A 24,007-nucleotide genomic window follows, 5' to 3' on the forward strand; every position below is an offset into this window, starting at 1 on the left:
TAAGTGCCATGTGAAGATATAATTTCTTTGGTTTATTGAAACTCTCCTGCATTTACTCCTTTGTGGGATAACTGAGCATTAATTGATAGTGGGTTTCCGTTTTTCCCTACATCACCCCTAGATATGCAGCAGCTGCCAAAAACGCCAACACAGCCCTAGGCTGCATAAACAGAGGGATAGAATCAAGATCACGGGAAGTGTTAATATCACTTTAGAATGCCTTGGGAAGGCAAACACTTGGAATACTGCATTCAGTTTTGGTCGCCACAATGTAGAAAAGATGTGGAGACTCTAGAAAGAGTGCAGAGAAGGGCAACAAAGATGATTAGGGGACTGGAGACTAAAACATATGAAGAACGGTTGCTGGAATTGTGTATGTCTAGTTTAATGAAAAGAAAGACTAGGAGAGACATGATAGCAGTGTTCCAATACCTCAGGTGCTGCCACAAAGAAGAGGGAGTCAAACTATTCTCCAAGGCACCTGAGGGCAGAACAAGAAGTAATGGGTGAAAACTAATCAAGGAGAGAAGCAACTTAGAACTGAGGAGAAATTTCCTGACAGTGAGAACAATTAGTCAGTGGAACAACTTGCTTCCAGAAGTTGTGAATGCTCCAACACTGGAGGTTTTTAAGAAGAGGTTGGATAACCATTTGTTTGAAGTGGTATAGGGTTTCCTGCCTAAGCAAGGGGTTGGACTAGAAGACCTTCAAGGGTCCCTTCCAACTCTGTTATTCTATTCTATTCTATTATGCAACATTTTATACGTATCCCATGATTTAGTTGCAGGCTAATGCGCCACAATGTCAGCCAAAAACAAACCAGTAATGCAGAATGGAAGCCGCAAGGTAAGTTGTCCCAACATGGGACCCTCCTTTTGATAATAAAGCTATAATTATCACTCTCAAAATGGCTAAAACAAATTCATTAACATCAGCAAATGTCTGGTGAGACACCATTTATACTACTGGGGAATAATGTCTTTTTAAAAAGTCATTTAGTCAACAGGTTAAGGGGGCCTGATCCAGTTCTGCAGGCTAAAGCAAATTTTAATTTTGGATGAATTAGATACTATGTCTGCTATTTATTATTTCAAAAAAGCCACTGATGTGGTGTTTCATCATTATTTCATTGGAAACATCGCAACCCAGGCCACTGTTACAGAAAAGAGTTTGGATTGGAAATAATGTGAAACGACTTTGAGTCTTTATTGATTAGCCCTTGGGCCATATCGAAGCGCAAAGTTCCAATTGATTACCAAAATTTGATAAAAAGCAATTTAAAATGGAATTTGATTAAATATAATTTTAAATGAAATTGGAATAAAATACGATTTTAAATGAAATTGGAATAGACTACGATGATTTAAGATATAGATAAAATATGATAAAAATTTCATTTCGGTATCACCCCTGCAATCTACCCCAATCAGTCCCACATATGCCAATCTCAACCGAACCATTTTGCTTAAATATTGTGCTGTGTTAAATGTTATTTTCCAGTTCTGGCCGCACATAAGAAGTTGTTTTGATATGGGGATCCCAATGGGTCCTTTGTTTGGTACATAGACCAAGATATCGATCTCTCATCCTCTTATACAGGCAACTATCAAATGGGATGTGAGCCAGGTCTTCTACCTCTGCTGGTGAAATGACAAAAGAAAAGATTCCCTAGCCTAAATGTCAAGCCCCACGAATATTTATATTCCTTTTTCATGTTATAATGTACAGGTAGTCCTTGACTGCAAGGGATTATGGGGTCATTAAAAGAAAATGATGACTATAATCAGTGATGGGTTTCAAAAATTTTTAGAACCTCTTCTGTAGGTGTGGCCTGCTTTGTGGGAGTGGCTTGCCGGCCATGTGACCAGGTGGGAGTGGTCTGGCAGTCATGTGACTGGGTGGGCGTGACGAACTTATAAAATGTGGTGAAACTCACTTAATATCGCTCTTGCTTAGCAACCAAAATGTTGGCTCAGAAACTCTGGCATTTGAAGCACGCAAGTCTTAAAGCTGTCAGGTTACAAGACCCTTGCACCCCTAACCCGTTAGAAAAAAAACCCAGGGGTGTTCAAAATTGACAGCTTTAAGACTGTGGACTTCAACTCCCAGAATTCCTCATCTCGCTCTTCATCTTGATGATGTGCAGACGGGCAGGGGGAGGGAGGTGGAACCGGTTATAAACGGCACTGTAGATTTGTGGAACCTCTTCTATAGAAGAGGTTAGAAGTGGCAGGAACCCACCTCTGACTATAATGCAACTCTAGTTATATCTGCATCCATTTTTTTCCCCTTGAACAGCAAAGCAGTGTGTTACAGAGAGTTCTGCAGTTTCCCACAGTGAATTCAGCCCTCACCAGTCTCCAGAGGACCTATGCCAGTGCCAAAGAGATTCACCCCTTAATGGCATCCATATGTGCCACCTGTGAGCGAGTTCTCCAGGATGCCAGCTCCTTGGCTCTGTGGAGTGTGAAGTCTGTGGCACACAAGCTGGAGCCTCAACGTAAGTGTCGCACAAGCTTCATTTTGGAAAAGACCCAAACACATACACACACACACACACACACACACACGTTTTCATTTCTCACAGTATCAGCTGCTTTAATCTTTACGTCCACTCTGTAGTGCCCCAGGTGGGTGCACGTATTCTGGATTTTCTGGGGGAGAATTAAATAATTACAGTCTATTATTTCTGTGACTTCATAAGTAAAATTTTCATTTTCTTTGACTACAATTCTTTTGCACATTTGAATTCCAAGCATCATGGCTTGAAGTATTGCTAAGTAAGACATTTTGCGGAAAATGTCTATGGAGTTTCTTAGTCATCCAGGTCATGGTTGTCGTAACGGTGCTTTTTCAGTGGACAACTGGACTTTCTTGTTTTCCTTTGAAGATCTTCCACTTTCCATCCAAGAAGCTTCTTCAGGTCATACTCAGGTTATCCTGAGGTCAGCTGAGTCTCCAAATAGCCGTCAATGACTCTGGAAAAGGATGCAAATGACCAGCTCTCTGCAAGGAATATAAATCCTTCCATTCTCCACCATCTGGTCAGAGCTCAAGAAGCTTCTTGGGTAAGAAGCAAAATGTCTTCAAAGAAAAAGAAAAACACGAAAGTCCAGCTGCCTCCTGGAAAAGCACATTTGGGAAACATTGTTGAAAATACAATATTCCATATAGTTCTCTTCTTTCTCTGAACCGTGCTTCTATTGGACCACTCCAAGATAGTTCAGAGATTTTCCAGAAGAGTAGAGTAGAGTAGAGTAGAGTAGAGTAGAACAGAACAGAACAGAACAGAACAGAACAGAATTCTTTATTGGCCAAGTTTAATTGGGCACACAAGGAATTTGTCTTTGATACATACGCTCTCAGTGTACATGAAAAGATACGATACATTCGTCAAGAAGCTCAAAACTGATAATATTGAAGTGTTCTAGCAGCAGCCCAGCTGTTTCGTGCCGTATCCAGAATTGCAAACCTGGCTTCTGGATAACCCTCAAACAACCTCTGGAAGGACATAGTCCAGAAGAGGGATAGCACATGTTCGAATTCTCCAAAATGCTCCATTCTCCAAACTGAGGGTTGCACATAATAATAATAAGATGAGGAATGCAATTTGTAACATGGTAGCATGTCATGTAACTGTGGTTTTAATGCACCACCCAAACATAGTCTATGAATCTTGGTGAAATTTTTGTGAAGATACACAAAAATCAAGTAGTCCAGTGTCTAACCATCCTTTCTGTTCCATCACTGTTTTGACATTCTCCCTCCCCCCCCCCCTCTCTCATTCAGTTGCAGCAGCCAATGTTTTGGCATGTCAAGGTTTGGATCATTTGGAGAAGAAGATACCTATCCTTCAAAAACCAGTGGAGGAAGTAAGTTTTTTTTTTTTAAGTAGAAGCAAACTGTCTTGGTGAATTAGATCAGGATTTATAACCTAGCTGCATTTATTTCATCCTGGTCCCGTGTTCCAAGTATAGCTTTAATCTCAAAAATGTAGGCTTTCATGACTTAAATTTGGGGTCTGTCTAGAAACTGCAAAAGTTGGACCATAAGAATGGCTGAGCGCCAAAGAATTAAGGCCTTTGAACTCTGGTGCTGGAGAAGACTCCTGCGAGTCCCTTGGACTGCAAGGCCATCCAACTGGTCAGTCCTAGAGGAGATCAACCCTGACTGCTATTTAGAAGGCCACATCCTGAAGATTGAACTCAAGTACTTTGGCCACCTAATGAGAAGGAAGGACTCCCTGGAGAAGAGCCGAATGCTGGGAATGATGGATTGGACACGACTTCACAAGTAACAACAACAACTAGAAGCTGCCAAACTTTCCATTAGGACTATACTAGCCTAGTGAACTTTTAGACATCTCCTTCTTCCTATTTGCCTTTCTGCTAAATCTATCAGACAGATCCTTTGTCTTGCTTGAAAATGTAAAATGGCCATAAAGCACCTTCTCCATTATCTATTTTCCATAAGCTATTTTCCAAGGAACCTGAATGCCAGACAAGGAATCATGTATGGAAACTGATCAAGGAGAGATTCAACCTGGAAAATAAGGAGGAATTTTCTGACAGTGAGAGCAATCAACCCACGGAACAGAAGTTGCCTTCGGAAGTTCTGGGAGCTTCATCACTGGAAGCTTTCAAGAAGAGACTGGACTGTGATTTGTCAGAAATGGTGTAGGGGCTTCTGCTTGAGTGGGGGGGGGTTGGACTAGATGACTTACAAGGTCCCTTCCAACTCTGTTAATCTGTCATCTCCTCCTCTTCCACAGGCTACGTCTGATTTGAAGGACACCATTCTGGCTCACCTTCACTATGTGATATGCTCTGTCATGAGCATCCTGGACAAAGTCTTAGGATTGTCTGCTGAAAATAACAAGCAGTCCAAGAACAGCCTGAAGAACAAGACAGAGAATGCAAAGAGCAGTCAAGTGGCCCAGGTGGCTAAAACCTCTGCAGTTGGGAAGTTGGAGAAGGTGGTGGATCGGAAAACGAAGCCCAATTCAGGTGAATACAATGCTTGATCTATTGTAAAAAATGGTTCCACCACAAAACCGCGTTCGACTAAAGAGCACTCGACGAAACCGCGTAGCTGACGTCATCACAGGGCGACAACAGCGTGGAGACAGAAGCACGCTGTAAACGCTAAACCTAAAATTAACCCCTAAACCTAAACCTAACCCCCCCTAAATCTAACCCCCCTAAACCTAATCCTAAACCTAACCCTAAACCTAACCCTAAACCTAATCCTAACCCTTAACCTAACCCTAACCCTTAACCTAACCCTAAACCTAACCCTAACCCTTAACCTAAACCTAACCCTAACCCTTAACCTAACCCTAAACCTAACCCTAACCCTTAACCTAACCCTAAACCTAACCCTAACCTAACCCTAAACCTAACCCTAACCCTAAACCTAACCCTAAACCTAACCCTTACCTTAACTTGAATCGGTTTGCTTTCAAAGCGCTATTTAAAGCGCCCTTCTTTCTCCGCGCTCGCTGTTGACGCCCTGTTGATGACGTCAGCGACGCGCTTTAATTGGGCGCGCTTTAGTCGAGCGCGGTTTTGTCGTGCCACGGTAAAAAATCTCATCTTGGAGCTGAAAAACTTCACATATGCACCCCAGCTTTCTGATTAGCAAGATATTTCAAGGCTGTCGTATTTGCTCCTCAATGGGGATTTCCTGGCAGTGTCATTCCTATTGATTTCCAAAGAGTCCTCCCTGCAGGCATGCCAGCCTTCGCCCCAGCCCAGCTCCACCGTGCATGCATGGGCGCCTCCCGTCAGGCAGATGGCCTTTGGGTCTCTGCCACACAGGTGCAAGGGGAAGGATGGATACGGGGGAGGCACGTGGGCATTCCCTGGGCAATGATGATGCTAATCCCTTCGACCTGGAAGTGACATAACTGTAGAAGTAGTAGCAAATGTGACAGTCATAAAGGGAATGTAGCTTTTTTTTTTTAAGCAAAGCCATTGTTCACTGTTCTGACCCCCCCTTGACGGCTCATTAACAAATGCAGGCAGGCAAACTTAAAAAGGACTTTTCTTTATCAGTTTTCAGTTCAAACTGGCTTCGAGCCCAGAAATAACATAAACACAACTCTCTGATAAGAATTCAAAACAAAAGCTCTTACAAACGCTGCAGTTCTTCCACCCTCTGCACGGGTCAGGTTTACATGAAATATCAAAGCACTTATCCAAGTGTTACAGGCATAATCACGATTAATAAGCAAGCAATATTGTACCAGACACGGAACACATGAAGGAACAACGTTGACTCCAGCAACTGGGGCGTGGCAGCATCCCTCCTTTTATCTCCAAACTTCCTCCCACAAGCCCCAGCTGCATACTGAATTTTGTATCCCGAAAAAACTCTCAGCAGAACTGCTGAGTCACAACAGTTCACTATAGGGTGTTTTGTGCTGGAAACACCCAATAGTGTTACCGAGAAGGGCTGTGAATGTGGGCTGGTTGCCAAGCACCCAAAATGCAGTCATGTGACCATGGGGAGGGGGCAAACATCCAAATCTCGAAAGCAGGCTGTAAATGCTTTTTTTTGGGGGGGGGGGTTAGTCCGTGGTAACTTTGAATGGTCATTAAGCAACCAGTTGTAAGTTGAAGACGATCTGCAGGCACCTTTTTCAATTTAGTATTTTGAATTTATTCTCTAAAGCAGAAGTGGGGGAAGAAGGCTCCTTGACAATCTGTGGCCTTTGACTCCCAGAATTCCTTGAGCCACAGGTCATAAAGGAGTCATCGTCTCCCACCCCTGCTCTAAAGGTGTCAGGCTCAAGGCCTGCGGGCTGCATGTGGCCCTCGGGGATGTTTCGATCTGGCCTGCAGTCCCATTCTGGAAACAGTGAATAGGGAAGCGCCCCTCCTCCCCTTGCCCCTTTTTGGACATGCCCCAAACTGGAAGCCAAAAATGGGAGGGGGAAGGGGGCATGAAAGGGGCCACAGTGGGAGCACTGGGAGGGGGTCACACACACATGGGGGGGTCATGCACGCATACATGGGCCACACACATGGAGGTGGGACACGCACATTGGGGCACCTACTTTCAGCACGCGACAACAAAAAGATTAACCATCACTGGTCTAGCTCAGGGGTCAGCAATTCGCGGCTCTGGAGCCGCATGTGGCTCTTTCATCCCTCTGCTGCAGCTCCCTGTTGCTGTTCAGTGCCACAATTTTGAGAGGAGTTTCTGGTTTTTTGGAGGGGAAGCACAGTGTGCCAGGATAAGACTCTATGGTAAGGGGCAGGTTTTCCAGTCGGCTCCACAGTCTATAGGGCTTTCTGTCACAACAGGTAGAGGAAAAAGGAGGCTGCGCTAGGAGGAGACTCTATGGTGGGGGGACCTGAATTTCTGGTCAGCTCCAGAATTGAACGGGGAGCTTCCAGTTAGGACCTTTGTGGCTCCCAGGGTTTTCTTTTCTGCGGGAAACGGATCCAAATGGCTCTTTGAGTGTTTAAGGTTGATGACCCCTGTTAGATACTTGCTTCAGCTATAGTGGTTTCCACCAAGGTCCTCTGTTCCGGCGGGAACAGAGGTTTAATCTCATTGGTCGAAGGGTCTGACAGCTCCCTATAAAAGGGCTGGTGTCAGACTCAAACTTCACTGGATTGTTCTTACTTGTTGTACGTTAACAAAGAGCTGTTGCGGCCTTTAGCCTTCTGTGCCTTTCCATTACCCGATCTAACAACTCCGGTCTAGCTGAATCTAGGTGTGTTGCAGAAAATGACAGGCTTTAGACTTCTCAGGACACAGGAAAAGTTTATTTGGCAGCCAGGTTCAGAAAGCCAGCGAAATGGCTAGCATTGCAAGTTCTGAACAACCTTCATTATCGAAGCACGCATTCTTATACATTCTCAAAAGCATTGCAACACGGAAATACTTAACACATTTCTTAGTGGTTACCTTGAGGAGAAAACCTTATAAGGAGATGGGATCTTACTTCTCCTTTTGTTTATGGAGTACGTGTCATTAACGAACTTTAATTGAAACTTGGACTTTTGACATAGGCTTTTGACGTAGGCTTTTGACATAGGGACATCTTGTGGTTAGGCACTGGCTTCCTGTTTCTTTTGCAAGCTCCAACTCTGTCTATGTGGCTTTTAATAGAGAAGTAAAGGGGCTCTAAGAGGCTGTCCAGCCTGACCCAGTAGGTTTCACACTTAATGGCCAAATCTCACTTTACGTTTGCTTTAGGTGGGCTTCCATAAATATCTCAAAGTGCTTGCTCCATCACCTGATAGTTCTAAGGAATTTGCCCGCACAGATTATATGCCCAATTTGCCCTCCTAATAGACCATTTCAAGATCCTCTTCTACTAGCTTCATATCCTTTATCTTTGAACTGGGCAGGCATCAAACAAATAATGCTTTCAAAAAGTAGACCAGTCCTTAGTTGTTCCTGACACAAGAGAGTAACTGCCCATATGGTATTGTCATCAGAGCATGTTTACCTTCCTCCCTTTGAGTGTAGGGAGCATGCTGAGTACCTTTTCCCTTTACAGAGCTCTAGAGCAGAGCTTTTCAACCCTGGCAATTTTAAGATATGTGGACTTCAACTCCCAGAGTTCCTCAGCCAGCCAAACTGCTGAGATAAAGAAACGCTGCTTTAGACTATAACTGCAGCGGGATGGAAAGGTTGGTGAAGGTAATGGAACTTGCTGAGATAACTAAGTTGACTTCTTTGATTTTTTTTTTTTTAAAAAGACAATATGTTTATTACATACTGGAAATTCTTTATGGACTTTTTGCATAGAACAGGAAAAACTGGACATGATTTATGGTTCTGATGGTTAGACAGGACCTTATAAAAAGAAAAGAATTGTGTTGTTACTGATGAAGGGTTCGGCTCCAAGTGGGGGAAAAGACACTGGAGACATGGAGGCTGCTTGGAAAGGTGGTTTTAATGGTGGACAGGACCACATGGCTTGAGCCCTGAACAGAAAAGGTGATCACATGCTTCAATGTTGGTGGAGAAGAAGAGAAGGGCTGAGGGAGGGGCTTGCTAGGCTTTTTATAACCTGTTCAGTCCCACCTCTCTGTTTCCTGTTCCTGTGTAAGAAATGTATTCTGATTGGTTGTCAGACTCCCATAGGGCCATGCAGGGGCTACTCTCTAGGCTGTGTTTTGAATCCAGGTTTGGTTGAGTTCTCAGATGCCATGTGGTGAGTTGGGTAAAGTTCCTTAATCCCATCCCCTGAAGCTGAAGTGGAGAAGTCTTTATTATGTAAAGTGGACTAGCTTGGCCTTCTTAATGGCCCATTGACGAAGTGGGGATGGGCAGGAAGCTACAGGCAGCTATTCTGTCTTTTAAAACATGTTTCTTTCTTTTCACATCCAGAGAAATATTCTGCCTTTTCAATATTTCCTAGGATACTTCATTTTTCTGGGAGAGGGCTGAGTGATAACTTCCTACATTACGTTGTAACCATAGACTAAGAGATAAATTTGTAGTTGTGCTTATGACTGCTGTAAGAAAGATCAAAAACTACTCCTTAGTATCTTTTTTTCTGTTAGTTTTTTGCACTTGGCTTTCTTTGTATTGTCTTATTGTCTTTCTTCTTCTTATTTGATATTACTTTGTATTCACATTTATTTTCCTTTTTTTAAAAAAAACCACTTTAATAACATTGTACAAAAACAGAATGTAAATTAGGCAGTTTTGCCTCTCTGCCAAAGTCTGAACTAAAAAGTGACACAAATCAGATTGAGGATATAATCTGTCATCATTTGTTGTTTTGGTTTCACTCCAAATATTGTATCCAAATAAAGAGAGAAAACATCTTTTATTTTTGCTTTTTTTAAAAAAGAAACAAACAACAACAACATATGTTGTTGGGCAGCCAGAGTTTTCCCTTATTATGAGATGCTGGTCTTGTTAGTTTCATAAACTCATTTCGTTTATTGGAAATGAAACCTGGGTACTTTCTGGTTTCGGAATTAGAATGTTGTAGTCCTGATTTCTCATAAGACATTTTGGGGTTGGTCAACAAAGTGAGATTAAATGGTTGCAATTTCTTACACTCCAATACTCCTCATTCCACAAGGTGGTGCTAGAAACATTCCTACCTCCTTTTCTTTGAGGCTGTTAAAGAACTTGCTGAATTCCTTTTCAACACCACATACAAACTCGTACCTTTCACAACAGCCAACGTTTTCAAAATCCAAGTTATCAGAATTGTGGAAGGAGCTTTGTTGTTGTTTTTGCAGAAGTGGAAAGCTGATGTTCCATTCTTTCATTGGATGAAAGAATGTTCCTGGATTGACACTGAACCCCCCCCCCCAAAAAAAGATGTTGAGATTCTAGAACAGTGTTCCCAACCATTTTTTGGCCATGCCCCACCAAAGCATCTCTAAAATCCTGATGACATACAATTCTTACTTCACTCAAAAAGTGAACTCATGTGGAGGAAGCCTTAAAGGCCATTAACTTGGTTTAAACAAGGTTCAAATTGCCCCCATTAAAAATCAAATTGTAGCAAAGAGGAGTTAAAAGCTCAATGAAAGATGATACTAACCTTTTTTTAAGTTTATCTTAGAACTTTCAACATTAAAGCAAACATAAGAGCCCTTTTAACTGCTTGTCTGTCCAGCTAACATTGTAAATTGGGTTTTGGGAAGGAGAGAGTTGAGTTACATCTTAATTTATTAAATATCATAAATTTAGCTGGGTACATAAATATACTTTAATGTGTAAGCTTTTATTTAAGATAATGATGTCATAATTGTAAATATGATCGGAATCTTTTTAATGTACTAAATTATTTAAGTCAAAGAACTCTTCTGCCATCCATTTCCAGTAGAAAGTTCACACAGCAAAACATGACACATACTAAGAACTTTCTTTTATTACCATGTGAACAGTTGTATTAAACCTCAGAGAATTTCAACATTAATCTCATGTCTATTTAAAACCTCCTCATTGCTAATCTATAAATAAATGTCACACCTCAGAATTAAAAAAAAAATCAAATTGTAGCAAAGCGGAGTTAAAAGCTCAATGAAAGATGATACTAACCTTTTTTTAAGTTTATCTTAGAACTTTCATTCGCTGGCTGGGGAATTCTGGGAGTTGAAATCCAGACATCTTCAAGTTGCCAAGGTTGAGAAACACTGTCTTAGAATATCTTTGTTAAAGATTTATACCCTGTATTGGTTCTGGAAGCCAGGGGGAGGGAGGTTGGGAGGGTTTGGGGGGAGGGTGGGGGAGGGAGGTAAATATTTGTAAAAGTTTTTTTTTTCAAAATTTTCAATAATAAAAAAAACCAAATTGCCCCACTGTGGGGCATGAGCCCCATGTGGGAACCAACCCTCCTCTAGAAAGACTGCAGAGAAGAGCAACAAAGAGGATTAGGGGACTGGAGGCTAAAACATATGAAGAACGGTTGCAGGAACTGGGCATGTCTAGTTTAATGAAATGAAGAACTAGGGGAGACATGATAGCAGTCTTCCAATATCTCAGGGGTTGCCACAAAGAAGAGGGAGTCAAGCTATTCTCCAAAGCACCTGAGGATAGAATAAGAAGCAATGGGTGGAAACTAATCAAGGAGAGAAGCAACTTAGAACTAAGGAGAAATTTCCTGACAGTTAGAAGAATTAATTAATGGAAGAACTTGCCTCCAAAAGTTGTGAATGCTCCAACACGGGGTGTTTTTAAGAAGAGACAGGACACCCATTTGTCTCAAATGATGAAGGGCTTCCTGCCTGAGTGGGGGGTTGGACTAGAAGACCTCCAAGGTCTCTTCCAACTCTGTTATTCTATCCTACTCAAAATGCTTGAGAGGTCAGTGTGGGGTACACTGCTTGGAAGAAGCCTGCGGTCTTTAAAGAGACGAAATTAAATGTAGGTTACGTGAGATACCGAAATATCTGCTTGTTCCCAATCATCTGTAATGAAGTCTGCTCATAGGCAGAGAAGTTCCAGTGACATAGAACAGCGGTTCTCAGTGTTTTCTTCACCATGGACACTTTTTAAACACTTTTTGTGGCCATGGACCTCCCAAGACTTAAGATTTAACATTTCTTCAAGCCTTTGCAGACCTCCTGTGATGACATCATGGCCCCTCCAGATGTCCACAGACCACACGTTGAGAGCCATGGGCAGAAAAACGTATCAAGTCGTTTAACTTATTTTAACCTATAGGAGAACAACGGTCTGGTGTATTAATTATACAGTTTTCCAAATTTCTTGCTTGTAGTCCACAAGTCTCCAGCGGGATGTGCCTCAGAGAAGATGCCTCCTTCCAGCGCCCTTGCAAGCATCAAATCTTTAGCTGCTGCATTTTCCCAGCTTGCTTTCAGACCGACATCCCAAGCCATCCAGGTTACCAAGGACACAGGATTGAAACTGGCTATGTGGATCTCATATTTGGTAAGGTGCCATAGGATTAGGTGAGAAAATTTGCATAAGTTTTTGGACCAAGAAGTACCTTAGCAGTAAACAGCTTTTTTTTCTCTCTCTCTCCTTCCTCCCTCTCTCCCTCCCTCCCTCCTCTCTCTCCCCTCCCTCTCTCTCCCTCCCTCTCCCTCCCTCCCTCTCTCTCTCCTCCCTCTCTCTCTCTCCCCTCCTCTCCCTCCCTCTCTCCTCTCTCTTCTCCCTCCCTCCTTCTCTCCCTCCCTCCTTCTCTCCCTCTCCCTCCCTCTCTCTCTCCCTCCCTCTCCTCCCTCCCCCCTCTCTCTCCCTCCCTCTCTCTCTCTCCCTCCCTCTCTCTCCTCCCTCCCTCTCTCCTCCCCCCTCTCCCTCCCTCCCTCTCTCTCTCTCCCCCCTCTCTCTCCCTCCCTCTCTCCCCCCTCTCTCCCCCTCTCCCCCTCTCCCCCTCTCCCTCCCTCCCTCTCCCTCCCTCCCTCTCTCTCCCCCTCTCCCTCTCTCTCCCTCCCTCTCTCTCTCGCCCCCCCGCCCGCCCTCCTTCCCTCTCTCCCTCCCTCCCTCCCTCCCTCTCTCCATCTGTCTCCCTCCCTCTTTCCCTCTCTCCCTCCCTCTCTCTCCCTCCCTCCCTCTCTCCCTCCCTCCCTCTCTCCCTCTCCCTCCCTCTCTCTCTCTCCCTCCCTCTCTCCCTCCCCCCTCTCCTCCCTCCCTCTCTCTCTCTCCCTCCCTCTCTCTCTCCCTCCCTCTCTCCCTCCCCCCTCTCCCTCCCTCCCTCTCTCTCTCCCCCTCCCTCTCTCCCTCCCCCCTCTCTCTCCCTCCCTCTCTCTCTCTCCCTCCCTCTCTCTCTCCCTCCCTCTCTCCCTCCCTCTCTCTCCCTCCCTCCCTCTCCCTCCCTCCCTCTCTCCATCCAGCCTGTTTCCCCAAAAATAAGCCCTCCCCAAAAATATTGCAACAAAGCAGCAGCCATGAGGTGATCATGTTTGCTGTCTCCTGCATCTCAAAAATAATAAGACCTTCCTGAAAATAAGGCGCTTATTTCAGGGGTCAAAAGAAAATAAGATCCTGTCTTATTTTCAGGGAAACACGGTATCTGTCTGTCTGTCTGTCTGTCTGTCTATCTATATATATATATTTCATCAAGGGTGATTGTCTGTAATTAGGCCACCCATCCAGCCACCTGTCATATCTATCTATCTATCTATCTATCTATCTATCTATCTATCTATCTATCTATCTATCTATCTATCTATCTATCTATCTACCTACCTACCTACCTACCTACCTACCTACCTACCTACCTACCTACCTACCTACCTATATTAACATATCAATGGACAAAAAAGTGGGGGAAATAAATGAACTTTGTGTCTTAGATTGAGTTCCCATCCTGGAAAGTTACTACTAAAAACTCCAGTTGATTGATGGCTGCTCTTATATTTCATCAAGGGTGATTGTCTGTAATTAGGCCACCCATCCAGCCACCTGTCATATCTATCTATCTATCTATCTATCTATCTATCTATCTATCTATCTATCTATCTATCTATCTATCTATCTATCATCTATCATCTATCATCTATATCTATCTATCTATCTATCTATCATCTATATCTATCTATCTATCTATCTATCTATCTATCTATCTATCTATCTATCTATCTATCTATCTATCTGCCATCTATCTAATTTATAAAACTGCCCATCTCATAAGAAATTATTTCAGATGGCATGTATGTTCAATTTATACTTTAAAAAGAAACAAGTACTCTCTCCAGATCTTTCTCCAAGATGTGTTGCTATTCCACAGGTACAAAATATAAAAACTGGAGTTTGTCTGGGTTATTCAGTAGTTTGGAGTATGGAATGAGAATTTCTCAGGACTTGAGGGATCATGTAGCACTTTGGCTAAAGGAGCTACATTTTGCTTCCAGTCTAATTCAAGGTGTTGGTCAACGTCCTACATGTCATGGGAACAAGTTACCTTGGAAACCATCTTATCCCGGTTATGTCAACCCATCTCACCCGATTAATAGGGAAGATCATATAATATATGTGGGTATATACAGTGGTGGGAGTCAAATAATTTAACAACTGGTTCTCTGCCCTAATGACCCACTGGGTAGGCTTGGCTCGGTGGTCATGTGACTGGGTGGGCATGGCCAACTCAATGTCACTCACGTCGATGGGCGCTTAACCGGAGAGGCAGTTTCTGTAAGCAGGGCAGTAAAGATTAGACTAGAAACACCAGAATGTTTCCTTCCTGTCTTCCTTATAGGATTAGCCCTGTAAAGTGGGGGGAAAGGCAAAATGAGATTTCTTCCAACAACCGGTTCTCCCAACTGCTTAGACAGTTAACAACCGATTCTCCCAAATAAGTGTGAACTGGCTGAATCCCACCACTGGGTATATGCATCATTTTGTATTTATATATTTATTTAGTCATGTTTATGTAGTGTAAACAAGAGGTGGAAACCCTTTGAAGAGCTGTATGCAGCGAAATTTCATTTTAATATATACCAATTAGTGTACATTCAAAGTGACAATAAAGTTATCCTAAGTCTTCTAAGACTTTTATGCTATGGATCACATCGGTTAAAGCAGGGATCTCCAAGCCTGACAACTTTAAGACTTATGGATGTCAACTCCCAGAATTCTCTGGGTTGGCAGAGGAATTGTGGAAGTTGAAGTCCACAAGTCTTAAAGTTGCCAAGTACGAAGACCCCTGGGCAGGGCCGGATTTTCCTATAGGCTAACTAGGCTTCAACCTAGGGCCTCAAGATCAAGAGGGGCCTACATTCAATTTGTTAGCAAAATTAAAATTACACTATTCTAAAAACAGTGAACACTAAAACACTGAACCAAAAATAAGGATAAATTCTACGCATATGACTAATAAACAAACATAAAAATGTATTAGTTAAGATCGTTCCAGCGCCGCGGCAGTTGGGGAGCCCGCCCACGTTCCCGGCACTGGCGGTTGGGCGAGAGGCGCAGCCGCTCCCAGTAGCCGCCCCGTCGACGCGGAGCCCACCAGCGGCCAGGCAGGTGAGGGCGAGGGGGCCGGAGCCGGGCAGCTGAGCACAGCAGGGGAGGCGGCTGGCCTCACTGCCTTTGCCGCAGAGCAGAGCCGCCCTCCGTCGGGAGGCCAGCTATATATATTGATATATATTGATATATATCACAGTAATGATGTATTTTATTGTCTCTCATGCAATTTACAAACTTAAAAATGGGAGGTGAAAGGGCCTCATAAGTGGAATAGCCTAGGGCCTCTTTTCATCTAAATCCGGCCCTGCCCCTGGGCGAAAGAATTTCAACTGGCTGGGTCCAGGAAGAGGACCTTCTCTGCTATGGTTCCCACCCTCACCCCATGAGGTAAGAAGGCCTCTGATATCCTGGTCTTTCATTGGTCTTTGAGGACTTGGCTTTGCCAATCAGCACGGAGCTCATTGAGCAGGATGCAACCCTGGGGCCAATTGACACCTGGATAGCCTTCTCCTCACCTTTTAACTTTTCACATATTTTACTCTTGTTTTTAACTGGCTTTTTTTTTTTTTTTTTTGAGGTACTGTATTTTATATGGGTTTTAAATTTTTAGGTTTTTAATTGCACACGTTACACTTAATGCAAGCACCTTGGGCAGTATTCAAATTTAACAATTTTTTTAAAAAGTTTGCATTTATCTAAGAAGGCCAAACCAGGATTTCAGTGAGGTTTGGATCCTTTTTGGCCGAGAAACCACATAATAATCCTTGCTCAGCTATTTCCTAGATTCTCCGCATTCCATTTCCTGAGCCACTATCCGGATTTTGGGCAGACAAAATAAGTCTGGATTCTTGGTTCAGAAATCAGGACAAAGTCCTGGCTAAAAAAAGCTACCTCTTAGAAACCAATAATAGGTCCTATGTGCCTCTTCCCTAGAGGTAGGTTGCTGCCAGTTCGGACTGGTTTGGGCGATCGGGTAATTCCGACCAGTGGCTCCGGTGCTATACATCTCACGCTCTGGCTCGCTCGCCCCACCCATGCAGCCCAGCTGATTTCCATGCCTCGCCCGCTCTACTCACTGGGGCTGCCCGAGAAGGTGTGCTGGAAGCCGCACACATGAAATAGCCATGTGTTTGAAGCCACACCAGGGTTGGGTTCCTCCCAATTCTAACCTCTTCTATAGAAGAGGTTCCACAAATCTACCATGCCGTTTAGAACCAGTTCCAGCTCTCTCCCCCCCCCCTGCCCGTCCGCACATCATCAAGATGAAGAACAAGAGGAGGAATTCTGGGAGTTGAAGTCCACAAGTCTTAAAGCTGTCAAGTTTGAACACCCCTAGGGTTTTTTTTCTAAAGGGTCAGGGGTGCAAGGGTCTTGTAACTTGACAGCTTTAAGACTTGCACGCTTCAATGCCAGAGTTCCTGAGCCAACAAGACTGGAGGAGGAATTCTGGGAGTTGAAGTTCACAAGTCTTAAAGCTGTCAAGTTTGAATACCCCTGGGGGGGGGGTTTCGAAAGGGTTAGGGGTGAGAGGGTCTTGTAACTTGACAGCTTTAAGACTTGCGTGCTTCAAATGCCAGAGTTTCTGAGCCAACATTTTGGTTGCTAAACAAGAGCGTTGTTAAGTGAGTTTCACCACATTTTACAATTTGGCCATGCCCACCCAGTCACATGACTGCCAAGCCACTCCCACTCAGTCACATGGCTGGCAAGCCACTCCTACCCAGTCACATGGCCGGCAAGCCACTCCCCCAAAGCAGGCAGAATAGGTTCTAAAAGATTTTGAAACCCAACACTGAGCCGCACACAAGCACAGAAGGTGCGCACGAGCGAAGCGCCTGAGTGCTCACATTTTTGGTTCTTCACTAGGCAAACTGATTGTTAAATTATGGGAAGCCCACTTCTGCTCTTTCCCCATTATAGGTTTTGTTTTCCCTGCAGAAAGAGGTTTAACATTTGGCTTGATTCCTTTCTGAAGGAAAATCATGGTGAAGAAAATCTAACTCAGCTGTGTCCTGTTTTGAGAGTCTAATCTCTAGTAAAGATCCCTTTTCCATCTCCGGGACATTAATTTGGAGGTGAAGGTGAAAAGGCTGTTTTATTTTTAACTGGCTTTATATAGTAATTCATGGATTTGATTAACGTCTTTCTCAAAGTCCATTGGGATTACTGATTTGAAACAGGAAGATAAAATGTGTAAACACACACAAAGAGAGAGAGACAGGAAGGAAGGAAGGAAGGAAGGAAGGAGGGAGGGAGGGAGGGATGGAGGGAGGGAAGGAAGGAAGGAAGGAAGGAGGGAAGGAAGGAGAAGGAAGGAAGGAAAAGTAGATGAGTGAGAGAGAAAGGAAGGAAGGAGGGAGGGAGGGAAGGAAGGAAGGAGGGAAGGAAGGAAAAGGAAGCAAGGAAAAATAGATGAGTGAGAGAGAAAGGAAGGAAGGAAGGACTAGATTTTGTATGTTTCTTGAATTTGCTCCCTTGAAGCCAAAACCCAAGATTTTCTGAGACTGAATTAAAAGGATGTCACTTTAATCAACACATAATTAATTGTTAGTTGTGGCCACCGAAGGGGCTGACTTGAAAAGGGGACTCAGCAGATGCAAAGGGAACAGCTTGCATGGCTGAATGCCACCTTCTGAATCGTAGGCATTGTGTTCTTAGTGTCAGTCTCCAAAAGGGAAGAGTGGAAGAGAAGTGCTTGTCCAGTTCTAGCTTAGGAACTTCCTGGTGCATCTGCTCAGCCATTTCTGGCAAGGAATACAGAACAAGATGGACTCTTATTCTAATCTAATCCAACCTGCTGTGAAGAACTTTCCTACATTCTGAAGAGGGAGGAGGCAGTAGCTCAATGGGGAAGCACTTGTTTGGTTTTGGTCTCTAGCATCCTTTTTATGAAACCTTGGAAATGAAATGAAAATAGGATAGGATAGGATAGAATATAATATAATTCAACTCAACTCTGGAGGAGGAGGAGGAGGAGGAGGAGGAGGAGGAGGAGGAGGAGAAGGAAAGAAGGAGAATGGAATGGAATGGAGTAGAGTAGAGAGGAGTAAAACTCAATCTAACTCAACTCTGGAGGAGGAGGAGGAGGAGGAGGAGGAGGAGGAGGAGGAGGAGGAGAAGGAAAGAAGGAGAATGGAATGGAATGGAGTAGAGTAGAGAGGAGTAAAACTCAATCTAACTCAACTCTGGAGGAGGAGGAGGAGGAGGAGGAGGAGGAGGAGGAGGAGGAGGAGGAGGAGAGGAAAGGCGAATGGAATGGAGTAGAGTAGAGTAGAACTCAATCTAACTCAACTCTGGAGGAGGAGGAGGAGGGGGGGAGGAGGAGGAGGAGGAGAAGGAAAGAAGGAGAATGGAATGGAGTAGAGTAGAGTAAAACTCAATCTAACTCAACTCTGGAGGAGGAGGAGGAGGAGGGGGAGGAGGAGGAGGAGGAGGAGGAAAGAATGGAATGGAATGGAATGGAATGGAGTAAAGTAGAATAGAACTCAACTTAACTCAACTCTGGAGGAGGAGGAGGAGGAGGAGGAGGAGGAGGAGGAGGAGGAGGAGGAGGAGGAGGAGGAAAGGAGAATGGAATGGAGTAGAGTAGAGTAAAACTCAATCTAACTCAACTCTGGAGGAGGAGGAGGAGGAGGAGGAGGAGGAGGAGGAGGAGGAGGAGGAGGAGGAGGAAAGAAGGAGAATGGAATAGAATGGAGTAGAGTAAAACTCAACTCAACTCTGGAGGAGGAGGAGGAGGAGGAGGAGGAGGAGGAAAGAAAAATGGGATGGGATGGGATAGAATAGAATAATAGAATAGAATAGAATAGAATGCATTCTACTACTTATTTCTTTCTCATTGTGACAATTTCTTCTCTTTTTTCCACTTGGCTGCTAAGGAAGGAATCTTGCCTAGAATTTAAGTCACAGCCGTCAACTCTCAACATTTCAGACAGGAGTGTCCCACCTTCGGTTGCTGAGAACTAAATCTAGCACTGCCTGCCTACATCTCAGCTGCGAGCTGTTTCCCATCCCTAATGTTTATCTAGTCCAAAGCAACCGTTCATTTGCCATTAACTAAACTAAATAACCCTTGAGTATCCCAACCTGATTTTAAAAAATGCATGCAATCAACTGTTACCCTTTGCCCATCAGGATCCTAGACTATAGCAGAAAAGCAAGTTAGCTGTTGGGGTGTCAGCTTGAGCAGCTGACACTCCCCCCCAACAACTATTAATAGCAGGGTTTTTTTTTTACGGAGTTTGGCAGCTGGTGGCTGAGTTCACACCACATGCTTCCTCATTGCAGAAGAGGAACCAAGGACAAGGCCTGTGTTCTACCCGAGAGGCTTAGACAAAGTGATGGCTCACCACAATGGCTTGATTCACTGTAACATACCTTATGACACTGACGGCGAAGCTTTTGGGTACCAACTGCCCAAACCGGAACACACATGCATGCATGTGCATGTGCACACGCAAGCAGTAGTGGGTTCCGGATCCCGTTCCAACCGGTATGGGATCGGCAGCGTCCACATGGATGCGTGCAGTGCACGCGCACACATGTACATGTGTCTTAGCGCCCCCGCGAGCCTCCGGGATGCACCAGCTGCTCCGCGGAGCATCGCACAGGCGCTGTATGTGTCATACACGTGCACGGAAGCGTGGAAGCCTTAAAAGACAGGTAAGGAGCTTGGGCGGGCCCTCCGGAGCACCATACCCGAACGGTATCTGGTGCTCCGGGCAGGCTCCGGTACAACCGTACTGGGGCATACCGCCTGAAACCCACCACTGCACGCAGGAGCACTGGAAACCCATAGACCAGCTGGCCAGTGCGCGCATACCTGTTTGGGGGGCATTTTTCAGGCCATTTTGGGTTGTTTTCAGGCTGTTTTTTGGGCTGTTTTTCAGGCCATTTTCAGTCCTTATTTGGGCCTGAAAACAGCCAGAAAAACACCCTGAAAACGCCCCAAAAAAGGCAGAAAAACACCCTGTTTTTTAAACCAGAAGAGGAGCTGGCGATGGCACGCATGCCCACAGAGAGGGCTCGGCATGCCACCTCTGACACGCGTGCCACAGGTTCACCATCACAGCCTTATGTTAAGTTCCCACAAAGTATATAATTTTAGCCAAGCAGATTGAACAAAACCAGCCCTTCTTCTTCTTTCTTTTCCCAAAGGAAACACTCAGGGGAAATCCAGACGGACAAATGTACATAGGCCACTCATTCTTCAAACTCCCTACCAACCAAGAATAGAAAACAATGTTCCCGAAAGACGAAAACCTTGAATTGTATCAAAGTCCCGGAAATGCCATTGTTATTGATAGTATGACCTCGAGTTGGGTGGAAAACATAGATTTGGGGAAGAGCAAATCATTCTTTGAATCACCAGGGATCTCCCTCCCTCCCTCTCTTTCTTCCACTTTCCACTCACTAGTTCCCCTTCCCAAGGGCTGTGATGACAGAAGAGGAAACCATGGTGATGGGTCCTCCAGAATCTTGCCTAGGACAAGATGATGCCCGGCTTGTTACTCCCGAGAGCAAGAGGCTGCAAGAACGGCGGTCTAGCCGGGGACATTATCCTCTTCCCTTCCTCAATCTTGATGAGCCCCTCACCCCTCCTCAAAGCCCACCCTCGGAAGCTGAATCTGCTATGGCCTGGAAATCTTCCAGCAGCAGGAGATGGAGCGAAGGCCTGTTTCGGTCCAGCCTGGAAACCACCCACATGAGGACACACTTCGCAAGACTCTACAACTCCGCCATCAAGAAAGACTAAGCCAGTGAGTGGGTTTGCTGCTCATTGAGCTAAACTAGGATTTGTTAAGTGTGAATTGCTATCCCAAAAGGCAACTGGGTTTGCTTGGTGTTTTTTTTTCTTTGAAAAAGTTTAGCTTTGCATCCAAGAAGCTTCTTTGCTTCTGTTCTGACTTAGGCTTCCCCAAACCACAATGCAGACTCCTGACAAAAAAACCATTTTTATTAAGTTACTGTGAATTCCTCTCATTCACATCCAGCAAGGTCTTTCAAGGGTGAATATACAGTCACAGACCTTATCTGGCTTGGAGAGCTGCCAGGCCGATATCTTCAACACTTAGCAAGGAGCCTCGGAGAGTCACGGACCAATGAAGCAAACTAATTGTCTCCTGCAAACTCCACTCCCCTTTTGCTCCTCTTTTATTCCCTATGGGAGGGGTCATTTATCATCCACCTGTGGCTTTACTCCCAAGTCGGCCCCTGCTCTTTAGCTGTTCCCTTTGTTTGACAACTCTGCGCATGTGTACACTGAGAACAGGCTCCAGCTGTTCTTCTGCCCCACTGATGTCTAACTCTGAAGGTAGCTGATAACTAGCATACGGCTCTGGCCCCCTCTCTGCCTCCAGCACAAAGCCCTCATCAGAGCCTTCCCCAGACTCCAGGACTGGCCCAGGTTCCTCCCCAACCTCCTCACTGTCCAAATCTGCTACCAGCTCTGCTGGCCACTGGAAGACCACAACAGCTTCTTGGATGAGAAAGGAAACATTTTCAAAGGAAACCCCCCCCTCCCCAAGAAAGTCCAATTGCCTTTTGGAAAAGCACATTTGGGACGACCATGACTTGGATGATTGAGAGTCTCCATATTTGCGTTATATGTTACTGTTAGATGACTTCGCACAACAGGCTAAACCCACAGTTCAGCAATTCCAAAGGCTGAAATCTTATATCTCACTTAGCTATGGCAAAGATTGCAAAATCACAATCGATACACTAAGCCACGAATCATGGCTGGCTGGATTCGCTGCAATGCACAAAACCACACTCTGGCTTTGGGCTATGAGAATGAAGCAACTAGGCAACCAAACTCTTCTGCTAAATGTACTGCTTAAATGTACTGCATATAAGCAGAAAAGATTTAGTTTAAATCTCTCCTGGCTGTGCCCCTCATGCCTCAGCAATTACATCCACTGTTGTAATGCAAGCTTTATTAGCACAGCTTTAAAAATTCTCCAATAAAATAACCACTTTTTACCAGATTTGTGAAGACAATTCCATGCTTCTTAGACAATTGTACCAAATGTCAGGCCTGCAACCATATTCCTTTTGGATCTTTGGTCTGCCACACTTTCTAATATTCTACTATGCCTTTTCTATTGTGGGAAAATGGGAGGGGGGGATTGTATAGAGTTAGATGCTATGTAGCCCAAACAAAATTCCTTTCTAGAAAACCAAGGTCATCCTTTGTCTCTGCACCTCTGCACCTAACTGGAACTGGATAGGTGGAACTGCCAGCATGGCAGTGGGAGGTTGGGCCATATGATGGGCTGGTGGATGTGGGGCAAGTTTGTGAACTTTCAATTGGGTAGGGGAAACCGGGAAGCTTTCAGATTCAGGTTTTCCCAGATGTGCCAACATGGCTCTCTTAATAAATTGGAACTTTAAGGAATGCTTTGCCTTGGACTCTGATTTAATTTTGGATGCTATTTGTAACCCTGACACCAAAGCACGCTGATGGTAGCTTGATGTCTTGTTTATTCAAAATTGATGGTTTTGAGGGAGAGGGAGGAGGGTCGCAACTGCGATATGGAGAGGGTGTAAAATTCTCTTCCCCCTCCCAGGAGCGGGTTGCTGCCGGCATTACTGCCGGTTTGGCGTGAAAAAAAAATGTGTGCATAGACGAGTAAAGCGAGCATGCACATGTGCCTCTGCACCTAAAGAGGTCTGCGCATGTGCACAACATTAGAAAAGGGAAAAAAATAAAATTTATGCAATGAAGATTATGCTGCATAAGCGCAGAACCGAAAATCAAGATGGCAGCCCCGCCGATAGAACTGGTTCGCCAGCGTGGCAGGCCAAGTTACTACCTACTCAGCCGAACCGGTCGGAACCCACCTCTGCCCACCTCCCCATGCCATTGTTGTGACAAAAAAACTCCCCAGTATCAGTCTTCCTCTGAAAGAGATGGAACAAACTCTGAGGCTGATTGGGTGGGAAAGGGTGCAATTCAAGGTGCTGGTTATCACCTTTAAAGCCCTTCATGGCTTGGGACCAGGTTATCTGACGGACCGTCTCTTGCGGGTCACATCTACCCGACCCATCAGAGCGGGAGGCAAGGAATGTTGCATGTCCCATCCCTGAGGGAGATACACCTGGTGGGACCCAGAAGAAGGGCCTTCCCCGTGGTGGCTCCCTCTCTCTGGAACCTCATTCTCCCACAGATTACAATGGCCCCCACTTTAGCATGCTTCCAGAAGACGCTGAAGACCTGGCTCTGCCAGCGGGCCTGGAAAACCCAGAGCAGGATGGAGGCTAGTGGTGGGTTTCAAAAAATTTTTGAACCTACTCTGTGGGTGTGGCCTCCTTTGTGGGAGTGGCTTGCTGGGCATGTGTTCTCTCTCTCTCTCTCTCTCTCTCTCTCTCTCTCTCCCTCCCTCCCTCCCTCCCTCCCTCCCTCCCTCCCTCCATCCATCCATCCCTTTCCTTCCTTTTGTCTCTCTGTCCCTTTTTCCTTTTTTTCTTTCATCTCTCTCTCACTTTTTCTTTCTTTTTTTTCTTTTTTTCTTTCTTTCTTCCTTTCTTTCTCTTTGTCTTTCTCTCCGTGTGTGTGTGCGTGTGTGTGTGTGTGTGTGTGTGTGTGTCAGTGGTGGGTTTCAAAAAATTTTGGAACCTCTTCTGTAGGTGTGGCCTG

At 44.8% G+C, this 24,007-nt stretch overlaps 1 protein-coding gene across 1 annotated transcript; it reads left to right on the top strand.

Moving 5' to 3' along the window:
- The first annotated feature begins 801 nt into the window (after positions 1–801).
- On the top strand, positions 802–21,195 carry PLIN1 (perilipin 1). Its single transcript, XM_032233143.1, has 6 exons — positions 802–846; positions 2,299–2,500; positions 3,790–3,872; positions 4,772–5,006; positions 12,212–12,384; positions 20,783–21,195. The coding sequence occupies exons 1-6, from the start codon at positions 802–804 to the stop codon at positions 21,119–21,121; spliced, it is 1,077 nt and encodes a 358-aa protein (XP_032089034.1). The 3' UTR covers positions 21,122–21,195.
- Positions 21,196–24,007: the final 2,812 nt, after the last annotated feature.

The sequence above is a fragment of the Thamnophis elegans genome, chromosome 16 (genome assembly GCF_009769535.1).
Source record: "Thamnophis elegans isolate rThaEle1 chromosome 16, rThaEle1.pri, whole genome shotgun sequence".
NCBI lineage: Eukaryota > Metazoa > Chordata > Lepidosauria > Squamata > Colubridae > Thamnophis > Thamnophis elegans.

Coding starts and splice junctions, on each gene's coding strand:
- PLIN1 (XM_032233143.1), top strand. CDS start 802: ATGTCAGCCAAAAACAAACCAGTAATGCAGAATGGAAGCCGCAAG. Junction 3,873..4,771: donor TTCAAAAACCAGTGGAGGAA/GTAAGTTTTTTT, acceptor CCTCTTCCACAG/GCTACGTCTGATTTGAAGGA. Junction 12,385..20,782: donor CTATGTGGATCTCATATTTG/GTAAGGTGCCAT, acceptor TCCACTCACTAG/TTCCCCTTCCCAAGGGCTGT.